Source organism: Emiliania huxleyi, assembly GCF_000372725.1.
Source record: "Emiliania huxleyi CCMP1516 unplaced genomic scaffold EMIHUscaffold_26, whole genome shotgun sequence".
Lineage (NCBI taxonomy): Eukaryota > Haptophyta > Isochrysidales > Noelaerhabdaceae > Emiliania > Emiliania huxleyi.
This window is the reverse complement of record NW_005200088.1, coordinates 561,683-573,210: the sequence shown is the minus strand read 5'-3', so window position 1 is coordinate 573,210 and position 11,528 is coordinate 561,683. Positions and strand designations below refer to the sequence as shown.

The window sequence follows — 11,528 nt, the reverse complement described above, 5'->3', positions numbered from 1 at the left end:
ATCGACAACCGCAACAAGCCCAAGCCCGAGGACCGCATCTCGGCGGATGACGCCGCCAAGGAGGGCATCAAGGCGGTGCTGCTCTACTGCTATGGCAAGGCCAACGCGCCCATCCTCGTCGTCTTTGACCACTCCATCGTCACCCTCCGCGCGCAGATTCCGTGCGCCCTACCCTCCTCTGCCCTCGCAGCGCGGGAGTGGCCCAACCATCCCCGTCTCCCTCGCACTCCGCAGGTACCGCCGGCTGACCACGCTCGGACTGTGCGGGCTGCACGAGGCGGTGGCGCAGGCGCGCTCGACTGAGTCTGTCCAAGTGCTCACGGCCACCACCGCGCCGGAGCCGTGGTTTGGCGCCAGCCTCTGCAGCTGCGTCCTCGCCGCGTCGGCGCCGGAGCTGACGGCGGCGTTCCGCACCGGTGCGGCTGCCTTGCCCTGCGCCCCCTCCAACCCCATCCCCTGTCACATGTCATGTGCATGTGCATGCACATGCACATGTACATGTGGATGTCCATCAGTGCTCTTGCCAGTCGGCCATCTCCCAGTCTGCCCCGCCGCCGTGCTGCAGAGTGTGGCCAAGCTGCCGCCGCCCTCACAACACAGGCTCCCCCACCGCGCTGTACGAGCAGCTCAACTTCTCGAAGCACTCAACGCAGCTCTACAAGCACACGTGCAAGCAGGACGGCATCGTCCCTGTGCAGCTCTGCGGCCTTACGAACCTGCTCACCGGGCTCGCCGCCGGCCTACCCACCCCCCTCCCTCCGGCCACATCTGTGCTCGCGGTCGACGGTGTCTCGGCTCGCCGCGCGAAGCCGTCCAAGGTTGGCAAGGCTGGCGCGCGCGCTGACAACGAGCTCGCCGGCCTCATCAACAACTGCGGCGGCAGCTTCGCCGGCGAGGGCGGCTGGGCCGCCATCATCCAGGAGATGCCGTTCCTCTGCAGCGACATCGTCATGCGCATGGTGGAGACGCTGGCCGCCGCCAACTTTGAACCCATTGTCGCGCAGCTCGTCGTCACCTACGGGGACGTGACCAACCGGCTCATCACCGCCGTCGACATCACCGGCACCATCAGCGAGAAGCTCGTCGTGGTCGAGCTCAAGTGCGGCTACCCGGACGTGGCCTCCGCCCGCATGGACCACGTGCTGCAGCTCTCCATCAGCACCTTCATGCTCTCTAAGACGCCCTCAATCATCTCCGAGCTCGAGACGGCCCGCATCGACTGCTCGTCTCCGCGTGGCATGCTGCTCTACGCCGACCACAGCGGCGCGTCCCTCGTCGAGCTCTCTCCCGAGCAGCTCAAGCTGGGCAAGCCGGCCGCGGCCGAGGCGCTCAAACGCGCATTCCCTGCACAGTCGAGGCAGCCGCAGCCCCGCGGGGGGAACGGCGCGGCGAAGCTGGCGAGGCGCGCCAGCGGCCGCGGAGGGGGCCCTGCGAAGCGGTCGTGCGTGGGGAAGGGGGGTGGGCAGTGGCAGTGAGGCCAGTGCGAGTGGAGTCATACACCGTACTGTTGAGAGGCGTCTCTCACGACTCGGCTCTCACATCTTGCTTCATTCAGCCTTGTGTTGCATACGTTCTTGTCCGTCCTTGGTGTTCCACTGAGCACTGTCTTCTGTCACCGTCTCGCGTCTCGGGGGTCTCCTTGTCCTTGTCCTTGACGCTTGAGCGCCAAGGTGCAAGAGGAGAAGGACACCCCTCGTGTGCCTCTCGTCTCTCGATGTCCTGTTTGTCCTTGACTCCGTGTGCATGTATGCGTCCACCTTGTCGAGCACGTCGGTGTGTTGCAGCGTGGGCGAGTGACACTCATTTCGATGCCACCCTCGTATACGTAAAACCTGCTACGGTGTAACATATGTGCGCACATTGGTTCTACAACGCCTCCCAGTCCAGCTCGCTGACATCCGTCCCCTCGACTATCGTGCGGCACACGGGACACACAGCAGCAGCAGCATCGCCCTCCACGCGCTCCCAATCCGCAACGCATGGCTGGCAGCACCAATGGCGGCAGGGATAGAGCTGAACCCACTCGGAGCAGCTGCCCCCCTCGCGATGGCAGAGGGGGCACGCCAAACGCTCCGGGTCATGCAGCCTCTCCACCACGCCCTCCGACACGAGCTCACCCACGGGCCCGACCAGCGCGTCACGCGCCGCGCGTGGCAGGCTAAAGCGACCCGCATCATCGCGAGCAATGTGCTCATCGGGCGGAAGCCCGCTCTCGTGCACGACAAACTCGCGCAGCGCCGTAAAGCCGTGTTGCCGCTCCTCGGGCCCGAGCAGCCAGCGCAGCCACGCGACCGCAATCTTCCGACGGTCCGGCGGCCACGCGTCGTACAGCTCCACAAGCCAGCGCTGCCATGTCGCCGAGTTCTCCTCCTCCATCTTGGGGTTCGTGATCTCGGCGAGAAAGTCGAGCAGCGCCGACTGGGCGTTGCGCAGGGACGCGTAGAAGGCGGCATGATAGCTGTACTCCCCCACCTGACGAAGACAGAGGGCAGACGCGGTGAAGACCGACGGCGCCTCTCGAGGTTGCAATGCATTCGTGTGGTCACGGCGCAGTTTGACTGTGGTGTATTCAAGCGTCACGCTAGCCATGCCTGGGATGTGTGTGTGCCGCATCTAGGCTCCCCGACGTACACCAGCGTGTCCTCGCCCGCCGCGGGCTCGTACTCGTACAGGTCCGCCGTTCGCAGCAGCTCGTGCCACTTGTCGATCGCCGCGACGCCCGAGCTCGCCTCCGCGAGGAGGAAGCTGAGCCGCGCCGCGCCCTCGCCTCCGGCGAGAGCCTCCCGAGCGTCGGGTATCAAACAGCCGCCGCGGGTGTCAACCACGTCCCGAGACTCCCTGTCCGACCCGCCCACAGCGTTGGAGAGGCGCCAAGGCGGCACCGCCTGCTCGTATCGCACGACGCCGTCGACGGACACGACGAGGTCGAGCAGCCACCGAAGCGTCCCGGACGCGTCGCTGCTCGGGTCCGGGTAGACGTCGCGGATGAGCGCGGGCGAGTAGAGCGGCTCGTCGGCGCAGACCGGCACCGCCGCCCGCCGCCAAACCACGAAGTTGCGGAGCACGTGGTACGGCTGGATGGTCTCCGGTAGAAGAAGTGTGAGATCAGTGTCGCGCTCTCGGAACGGATCAACCTCCTCAAACACCGTGTCGATGTCGTGCAGCAGCTCGAGGCCCGAGCGCGAGAGCAGGGCGTGCACCTCCTCCGCCGTGAGGACGCCATTGAGCAGCCGCTGCGTCCGCGCGCACTCGGGCGCGGGCCAATGACTATAGCACGCTTCGAGCCAACCGGCGTCATCGCGTTTGTCGTCACGGATGCACTCGTCGGTGTCCTCCTTCACGAAGAGGTAAGTCCCGTCCTTCAGGATCACCTGGTAGGGAGCGCCGCCCGCCTCGAGGTTGGCCGGCCAGACCTGCGTCACCCGCCCCTCCTCCCACAAGGCCGTAGGATGCGGAGGGTGTTGACGGTTGAAGCCCGGGCGCGCCGACCGGTTGCAATAAACGCGTTTGCCCGGGCGGAAGCGGAGCCGCTCGTTGAGGACTCTCTCCATGTCCGCCTTGTGCGCCTCCACATACGCCCGCACTTGAGCCCGGCTGCGCCGGCCCGCCTCCTCTGCGGCCTCCGTCGCATCCCGCACCGCCTCCCTCCACGCCTCGGCGCGCTGGTGATCTTCAGGGCGCACGGCGTCACCCTCGCCGATCACGCCCTCCGCGGCGCGCAGAGAGTACAGCGGCGGGCACCGAGCCGACGCCGCGCTCTGAGGGTCGAGCCGCGGGGCGGGCGGGCGGACAAGGCTGCTCTCGCCGGGGCGGCGCTCCTCGTCGGAGCCGCCGGGAGGCCGGAGCCGCCGAGAGGTCGCCGCTCCTTTCACCGCCGTCGCCGGCCTGGCCTCGTCGACCTCCATCGCCCCGCCCTCGTCCACCTGCATCGCCTCGCCGCCCGCCTCAGCCACGGAAGGCGCCTTGGGCGGCGCGGCAGTGGAGCGGGAAGCGGCCAACTGCGCACGTGTGGCGGTGTGTCGGTAAAGGAGGGCGGTTGGCGGTGGAGAGCAGGGGCGGGGGCGGGGAAAAAAAAAGGGGGGGGGGGAGCGCGCGTGTGGGTGGATGGGGGGGTTGGGGGGGGCGCCTGCGGTGGCGGCTCGGCATGATGGACGGCGTGCTGCTCGAGGAGGCGCACGATCGGGGTGTGGCCCGCGTCGCGAGCCAGCCGTAGCGCGCTGCAACCGTTGATGTCCTCCGCGTTGGCGTCGGCACCCTTCTTCAGCAGCGCGTCGACCGCCCGCCCCGCCCGCTCGCCGCCCACACTGGCAGCCTCCATCAGCGCGGTGCGGCCGACGCCGTTCCGATGATCGAGATTCGCGCCCGCCTCAATCAGCGCGAGGACGGTGTGCGTGCGGCCCGACCTTGCGGCATACATCAGCGCGGTGCAGCCGTCACTGCACTGATGGTCGACCGCCGCGCTGCGCAGCAACAGCGCCTCGACCGTCGCAAAGCTGCATTCGGCGGCCTCCATCAGTGCGGTGCGGCCGTCGCTGCTCTCGTGGTTGATCGCCGCGCCGTGCCCGAGCAGCGCGACGGCCGCCGGCGTCCCACGCGACAAGTTACGGGCGGCAAACACCAGCGCGGTGCAGCCGCTGCCGTTCTGCTGGTCAACCTCGGCGCGGTGCTGCACCAGCAAGTCGACCGCCCGCACGTCGCCGTTCATGGCGGCAATCATCAGCGCGGTGCGGTCACCCATCACCTTGGCCTCGGCGAGGTGGTGGACCTCTGCGCCGCGCTCCAGCAGCGCCTGGACCGTGTTGGTGTCGCGCAGTCCGGCGGCGATCGTCAGGGGATTCCATCCCGCGTCCTGCTGGTTGAGAGAGAAGGCCGAGGCGCCGCCCGCGAGCAGCGGCCCGAAGAGCTGGCCGCTCAAGGCGGCGCGCACCATCTGACCTTGAATAGCGAACTCCAAGTCCTGCTGCCGCCCCCCCGCGGGCAAGGCGCGGCAAGCCCGCTTGCCCGCCGCCGCGTCGCGCCGCTGCTGCCGTTGCGGCGCGTCCGATTGCCCCACTCCGCCCGAGCGCGGGGCCGGTCCGGGCTCGTCTTTGGCCGTCTGAAATGCGGCCGTGCTGGCAGAGCCGCTCACGCCCGCCTCGACGGCCTTGGAGGAGAGCCTGCGCTCGTCGGTCACCGCTGCCGCCGCCTCCGCCGCGGGCACTGCAGCCTCCTCCGCGGCCGCCGCGGCCGCGGGGACTGCAGCCTCCTCCGCCGCCGCCGTCCCTGCTTCCCGCGCGTAGGCGGCTGCCGCCTCGACCGCCGTATCAAAGTAGCCCAAGTCGGACGCCGTCCCGTCAGTGTTGCTCATCGCCCAGAAGCGGCCAGAGGCGTCAAGCAACACGCCCTCGGTGCTGGCGAGTAGAGGCCCCGCCCACCCAGGGTACCCTCTCCGAGGACCCATTGGGTAGGGCTCGCCGGGGCTCTGCTCCAAGAGACCTCGGGAGAGCGTGCGTGTGCCTCTACTCGCCAGTAGCCGGTGCACTCTGCTCTGCGCGAGAAAGAATTTAAAGAACAATCTCTCTCTACAGCACACAGGCTCGACACAGGTGCGAACTGGCGCGTGCTAGTACTATCACAGGCTCACCACCGGAGCCGCCTAAGCGACTCCGTTAAGAACGGCAATGCACTTAGCACCGTGCACAATGCCGCTGTCCCCGCACGCTAGCTCGTTCACCGTCTGCCACGCGAGAAAGAAAGAAAGAAAACAGACAGCCCAAGAGAGGGATGGGAGAGATACATTCTGGTGGGACAGGAATTCTTTTCAGAGTTAGGAACAAACACGGAGCGTCTCCACGTTGGAGTGTGTGAGCGCCTGCAGATTGGAGTAGATGGCGGTGGCAAAGAGCGCGATGTAGAATAAGTATATTCGCACGCGCGGCCACTCCATAGGTCGGGCCAGTCTTGCTGTTGCCGCAGCCCATGGCGTCGGTCGTTACACATCCCGGGGCGGCGGGGGGGGGGGGGGGGGTGCAGAGTGTGTGCGACTGACTGCGACAAGGGACCATCCGTTTGTATTATTAACAACGAAGGCGCTCTCAAAGAATTTCACCCCACCAGTCCCTCGCGCCCCGTTGTGTGATCTGTTATATGTCGCGCATCGAGCAGGCCGGCCTCGAGCTGGCGGACGGGCTCTACCCGATAGTTAGTCGGCTCTCTCGAGGCCAAGGCTGTTGGCCCCCTCGCCGGCAGGGTCGTCACCCTCGCCGCCACCGGAGGCACACGCGGGAGGAGCACACACGAATGCTATGAGGTATAGCACGTGCACCGGTGGGCGGTGGCAGGCTGGGGCCTCACGTGCGCGCTCCCCCTCCCCGGACCACGCAGACCCCAAAGAGATCCTGAAGACCATCGACACAGGCGAGCCGGCCAGGGCGTCAGGCTCGGCCTGATGCAGCGGTGTTCACACCGAGCCGAGCCGAGAGCGCCGAGCCCGTAGGCCTCGATGCCTTTCTGTCGGTGCCGGCGGACCGCTTCGTCGCCGCCGCCCGCGCGTTCAAAGCCGCGACGGCGGAGGCGAGCGTAAGCGACGCGCCGTGCAACCTGGTCTGCGTGCCGCCCCTCGCCACCGTCGAAGAGGTAGCGGGCCGGATGGCCAACGCACTGAGCGTCACCGACTCGACCAAGCTCAAGATTTTCGTCTACCAAGCCGTCCGCTCCATACAGTCGGGCGACCCGCAGCAGCTCAAAGCGGCCGCTGCCGAGGCGCGCCGATTCGAGGCGTCGCTCTTACAGGCCGAGAGGTGCGGCGCGTGACGCGTTCCGTCTTCGACTTGCTCGACGCGGCAGGCGCGGATCTCTCGCCGTCAGAAGTGGCGTGGGTGAACGGGTTTGTTGGGCTGACGTAGCGCTATATAATCGTAAATAACATAACGGGCCGTTGCGCGTTGGGCTGCTCGATAATGGGCTAGCCAATGCGCATTTCCAAAATAAACTTAGATCTTTTTCTTTAAAATGCATTTTGGTTTGGTGATGGGCACAAAATACACTCTAAATGCATGGGAGCACCAGGAGAAAGCCTGGCGGGGTTTGCGTTGGGCCGTTGGCGTGCCTTGAGGTACACAAACGTCAATATTCGTCGCAGTCATCGCACCGCCACCCTTGGCAGCACAAAGCCGCGCCAGATGTCCGCCAGCTCCGGAGCCGCTCCTTCGCGGCCCTCGAAGCGCTCCTCGTCCCAAGCGATCAGGTAGCCCAGCCGCATCACCTCGACCGCCCGCTTGCGAGCCGCCACCGGGAAGAGCTCGTGCGATTGCGGCGACCACTCCGCCGCCTTGAGGACCAGCCTGCCCACCTCCACCGCCTCGGCCGCTGGCTGCAGGTTGGCCGGCCTGAGGGAGGGCAGAGGTGTGTCAAAGAGAGGATCAGCGGGTCCGGGAGAGACCATTGCATTGCGCGCCTCAGTGCGAATGCCTTGGCCTCGCCCGCCACGCGCACGCCGAAGCGTCCCGTCGAAGCGTCCGCGGAGACGACGACGCCGACCTTGCCGTTCATCGAGGGCCGCGAGACGAGAGAGTGGATCGCGACAGTGGAACCGACTGCCGCAGCGGTCGGATCCGACTCGCTCCACGAGCAGAGGACGCGCGCCCGCTCGAGGGCCGAAGGCTCGCCGCGTTCAACGCCGGCTGAAAGGTCGGCGCCGCCGCGCAGCAGCGCCCGCGCCCGCTCGAAGGTGAGCGTCTGCGGAAGAGGGGCAGGGGGCGTGAGGACAGCGCGCTCACGCATTCGGCCGCTCGTCTTGGGGCACGCCTCGAGATGCTGGAGCGGCGTCCAGCCGCGGCTGGCGACCAGCCAGGCGGCAAGGTCGGCGTGGCCGCGGCGGTTTGCAATCTCCTCGGGCGTGCCGAAGGCCCGAGCTCCTCTCCTCAGGCGGGAGGCGCCGTAGGAGGAGAGGAGCTTGGCGACCTCGACGTGGCCCTCCTGGCACGCGGCGTGCAGAGGCGTGGCGCCTTCCTCATCAGCCTGGTCGATCGCTGCGCTGGCCTCGAGAAGCAGCCGAGCGATCTTGAGGTGGCCCTCCTGGCACGCCAAGGACAGCGGCGTGGCGCCGTTCACCTCGGCCTGGCTGACCGCCGCGCCAGCCTCGAGGAGCAGCCGCGCGATCTCGAGGTGTCCATGCTCGCACGCGATGGACAGCGGCGTGACGCCGTCCTCATCGGCCTGGTCGGTCGCCGCGCACGCCTCGAGAAGCAGCCGGACGCACTGGCCATGGCCCTGCAGGCACGCGATGAACAGCGCAGACCGGTCGTCACCATTCGTCGCCCCGACGCTCGCGCCGCTGTCGAGCAGTAGCCGCACCGCCTCGGCCTGCCCGTAACGAGCGGCCCAGGTGAGCAGCGTGTCTCGCGTGTCGGTGTCGTGCCGCGCGTCGAGCGTGCCGCGCGTCCGCCGACCGGAGAGGACGGCGCGCAGTGAGGCCAGGTCGCCCCGAGCCAGGTCGGCGAGCGCTGTTGGTGGGGTGAGGGCGCCGCTCATCGCACGGCCGGAGCGAGAAATTGTTTTTACCAAAAGAATTCTTACACAAGCCTCTCTCACAGCACACTGGCACGACAAGGGCGCGGACTGGCGCGGACTGGCACACACACCGGCTCACCACCGGAGCCGCCTAAGCGACTCCGTTTTACCAAAAGAATTTTACCAAAAGAACCCTGTCAGCGGTTCACCTACGGGTATGTTCGTAAGAGCTACATACACTGAAAAGGAGGGCTACACGAGGCCCTCTACTGGGGCGCCGATTGATTTTTTTTTGCAAACCCTCACGCCATGCACAACCCTCCCTCGTCCGCCTCGAGGGCCGCTGCCCTCGCGCTGCTGACGGTCTGTCGGTGCGACGAGCTGCCGCCGATCCGCGGCATGCGCGACGTCAAGCCCTCACCTCAGACACATCGGCGAGTGAGTTTGAGGTGTGCTCGCACCGCACAGCGACCAGCTGTGTGCCGGCGACCCGATCAAGAGCTCGTAGTCATGGTACTATTCAGCGCGCCACCGCGCCCGAGGCAGCCCGCCCTGGCTCTGTAGGCCTTCCCAGACAGCTTGGCGAGGCTGCACATAATGCCCAGAGCATGCTGGGCAGGCTCTGAGGGAGGGTGTAGAGGATGTAGAGTGTAGAGCGCTGTAGAGCTGTAGAGATGTAGAGCGCTCTGGAGCGCTGTAGAGCTGTAGAGCTCTACATCCGCCGCGTGACGAGGCGCCTCCGTTGTAGAGCGATGTAGAGGCGCCCTACAACGTGAAATCTCTACAACAAACTCTACATAAGCGGCGAACGAGGCACGGTCGCTCTCCGACATGAGGCGCGTTGCACTTGCCAGTGCTGCCCTGGCCTTCTGTCTGCCCGCCCAATGGGTAGGAGGTGCCTCTGCTGCTATGGCATGCCTCACGGCTGCGACTGGCCGGCGCCTCGGCGCGTCAGCTCGGCTCGGCGTAGCGATAGTGGCCAGCGCAACTCGCCTGGACTCAACGCTCAGCCAGGAGCCCCCGCACGCGCTGGCGCGAGTCATGGCGCATGCAACGCGCAGCAATGCTCGCCTCGCCTCGCGCAAATGCGACCGTCCTCGCAGCCGACAGTCCACCGCCTGCTAAAGAAGCACAGCGACGAATGCGGCACCGGCGACGTATGGCAGGCTGGTCATGACGCAGTTATAGGGTCTTGTGTGCCGTCGGAGTGACTCTGTGTGTGTCAGTGATAGTCAGGGCCGTCCATCAGAGCTCCAGTAAGCTCGGAGACACCCCATTAGCGCGGCTCGACCTCTTTGAGTCACTGCCTTCCCGGCGGTTTGGCTGTAGAGCCTCTACAACAAACTCTACAGCAAAATCGCGCTCTACATCGCTCTACAACGGAGGCGCCTCGTCCCGCGGCGGATGTAGAGCTCTACAGCTCTACAGCGCTCCAGAGCGCTCTACATCTCTACAGCTCTACAGCGCTCTACACTCTACATCCTCTACACCCTCCCTCAGGGCAGGCTTTGGCCTTTACACGCTTTTCTCTGCAACTTGGAGCACTTGGAGCACTTGGAGTGCAGTCAAAGGCTATCTATATTCTTTGCATCATATTCTCTCTGGGCCCTCTATATTCTCGAGAATATTCTCGAATATTGAGAATATTTTGACCTCGCGTAGATCGACGGAGACCAAAAGTCGCTCCAAACCCGCTCAGAACCTCCAAAACTTAAAGATTTCAGTCGGCATCGACCCGAAACCTACTGTTGAGGGGGGAATAGCTGTTTCGAGCTCTCTCGTCAAGACCGTTTTAGACGCCGCACAGCGGCAACGTCAAGAATATTCAAGAATATCTTTGGACTCGAGGTCTACTAAGGTCAAGGGCTGCGGAAAGCTCGTATATTCTTGAGGGAAAAGCCGGCCGGGGCATCTGTATTCTCGAGAATATTCTCGAATATGGAAGTGCGCGGGACCCTCTATATTCTCAAATATATTCGAGAATATGGTGTAAAGGCCAAGGCAGGCTCCCGTCGAGCGACGAGCCATGCTGGCTCCTCGCGGGCGGCGAGCTCAAAGACCCGCTCGGAGCTTCGCCCAGCCCCGCCCGGCGAGCCCGCCCGCACGCCCGCGGCCGCAGACATGGAAGACCAGCTTCTTGGCGTTTCCTGCCAGCGCTCACATGCCAAAAGACACCTCGCAGCGCGCGTGACGTGACCGAAGCGGCACGCCTCGGCGCCGCGAGAGCAGCCGGTCAGGGGCGCCGCGGCAGTAGAGAGCACTCCACCCGCCTTGGAGCACTTGCATACCGTTTTTTCTGGCCCGCACAGACCCCTTCTGGACGAAGGACCTGCTGCCTCGGGCGCGGGGCAGGTGCCAAACGCGCTCCAAACACATGTTTGACGGCGACGACGTCGACTCGCTCTTTGCTGGCTCCATTGGCGCCGAGGCCGCCGCCGCGTCCGCCAAAACAGCATTGCCGAACGGCGGCAGCGCCGCCGCCGCCACCTCCGCCGCCCCCGCCGCCCCCGCGTCCGCCCCGGCCCCCGCCTCCGCCGCGCCGCCGCCGGCGACCGAGGTGGAGCTGCGCCTGCCACCTGCGCTGCAGGCCGAGCGCCTGGCGAGCATAGCGTGGGGCGCTGCGGACGCGTCCGACCGGCGCGCGCTCGAGAAGATATTGCGGAGCATGGTGGCGAGGCGCGCAGAGGCAGGCGCCGCCGGGGCGGAGGAGGTGGGCCCGCCGCCGCCCGTCCACTACTGCCAGGCGTACTGCATCGACGCCGCCGGCGCCGAGTCGGCGGCCGCCGCCTCCGCCTCTGAGTGGCCTAGCTACACGCTGCTGATGCAGACGCCGCTGCCGCTGCCTCCGCCGCTCAGCGCGACGGCGTGCTACAACTGCCGCGCCGAGGGCCACCTCGCGCGCGACTGCCCGCTGCCTCGCAACCCGGCCGCGGCGCCGCCTCCGCAGCGGCCCGCGGGCCAGCGCCGCCCTCCCGCCTTCCAAGGCCGATACTTTGACAAGCCGACGGCGGCGGGCCGGCCGGGAGCGCTCTCGGCCG

The 11,528-nt window shown here is 66.4% G+C and overlaps 3 protein-coding genes across 3 annotated transcripts; 1 reads left to right on the top strand and 2 right to left on the bottom strand.

The window, feature by feature from the left end:
• Positions 1–1,866: 1,866 nt before the first annotated feature.
• Positions 1,867–3,929, bottom strand: EMIHUDRAFT_206339 (hypothetical protein; the record flags this gene model as incomplete). The annotated part of the gene is made up of 2 exons (XM_005777554.1): positions 1,867–2,472; positions 2,634–3,929. 2 exons carry the CDS (start codon positions 3,927–3,929, stop codon positions 1,867–1,869), a joined length of 1,902 nt encoding a protein of 633 aa, XP_005777611.1.
• A 2,355-nt stretch (positions 3,930–6,284) lies between these two features.
• Positions 6,285–6,792, top strand: EMIHUDRAFT_100892 (hypothetical protein; the record flags this gene model as incomplete). The annotated part of the gene is made up of 2 exons (XM_005777553.1): positions 6,285–6,333; positions 6,476–6,792. 2 exons carry the CDS (start codon positions 6,285–6,287, stop codon positions 6,790–6,792), a joined length of 366 nt encoding a protein of 121 aa, XP_005777610.1.
• Positions 6,793–7,116: 324 nt separating this feature from the next.
• On the bottom strand, positions 7,117–7,628 carry EMIHUDRAFT_354274 (hypothetical protein; the record flags this gene model as incomplete). The annotated part of the gene is made up of 1 exon (XM_005777552.1): positions 7,117–7,628. A coding segment is annotated over one exon (300 nt), but the record flags the coding sequence as incomplete, so codon positions are not given.
• Positions 7,629–11,528: the final 3,900 nt, after the last annotated feature.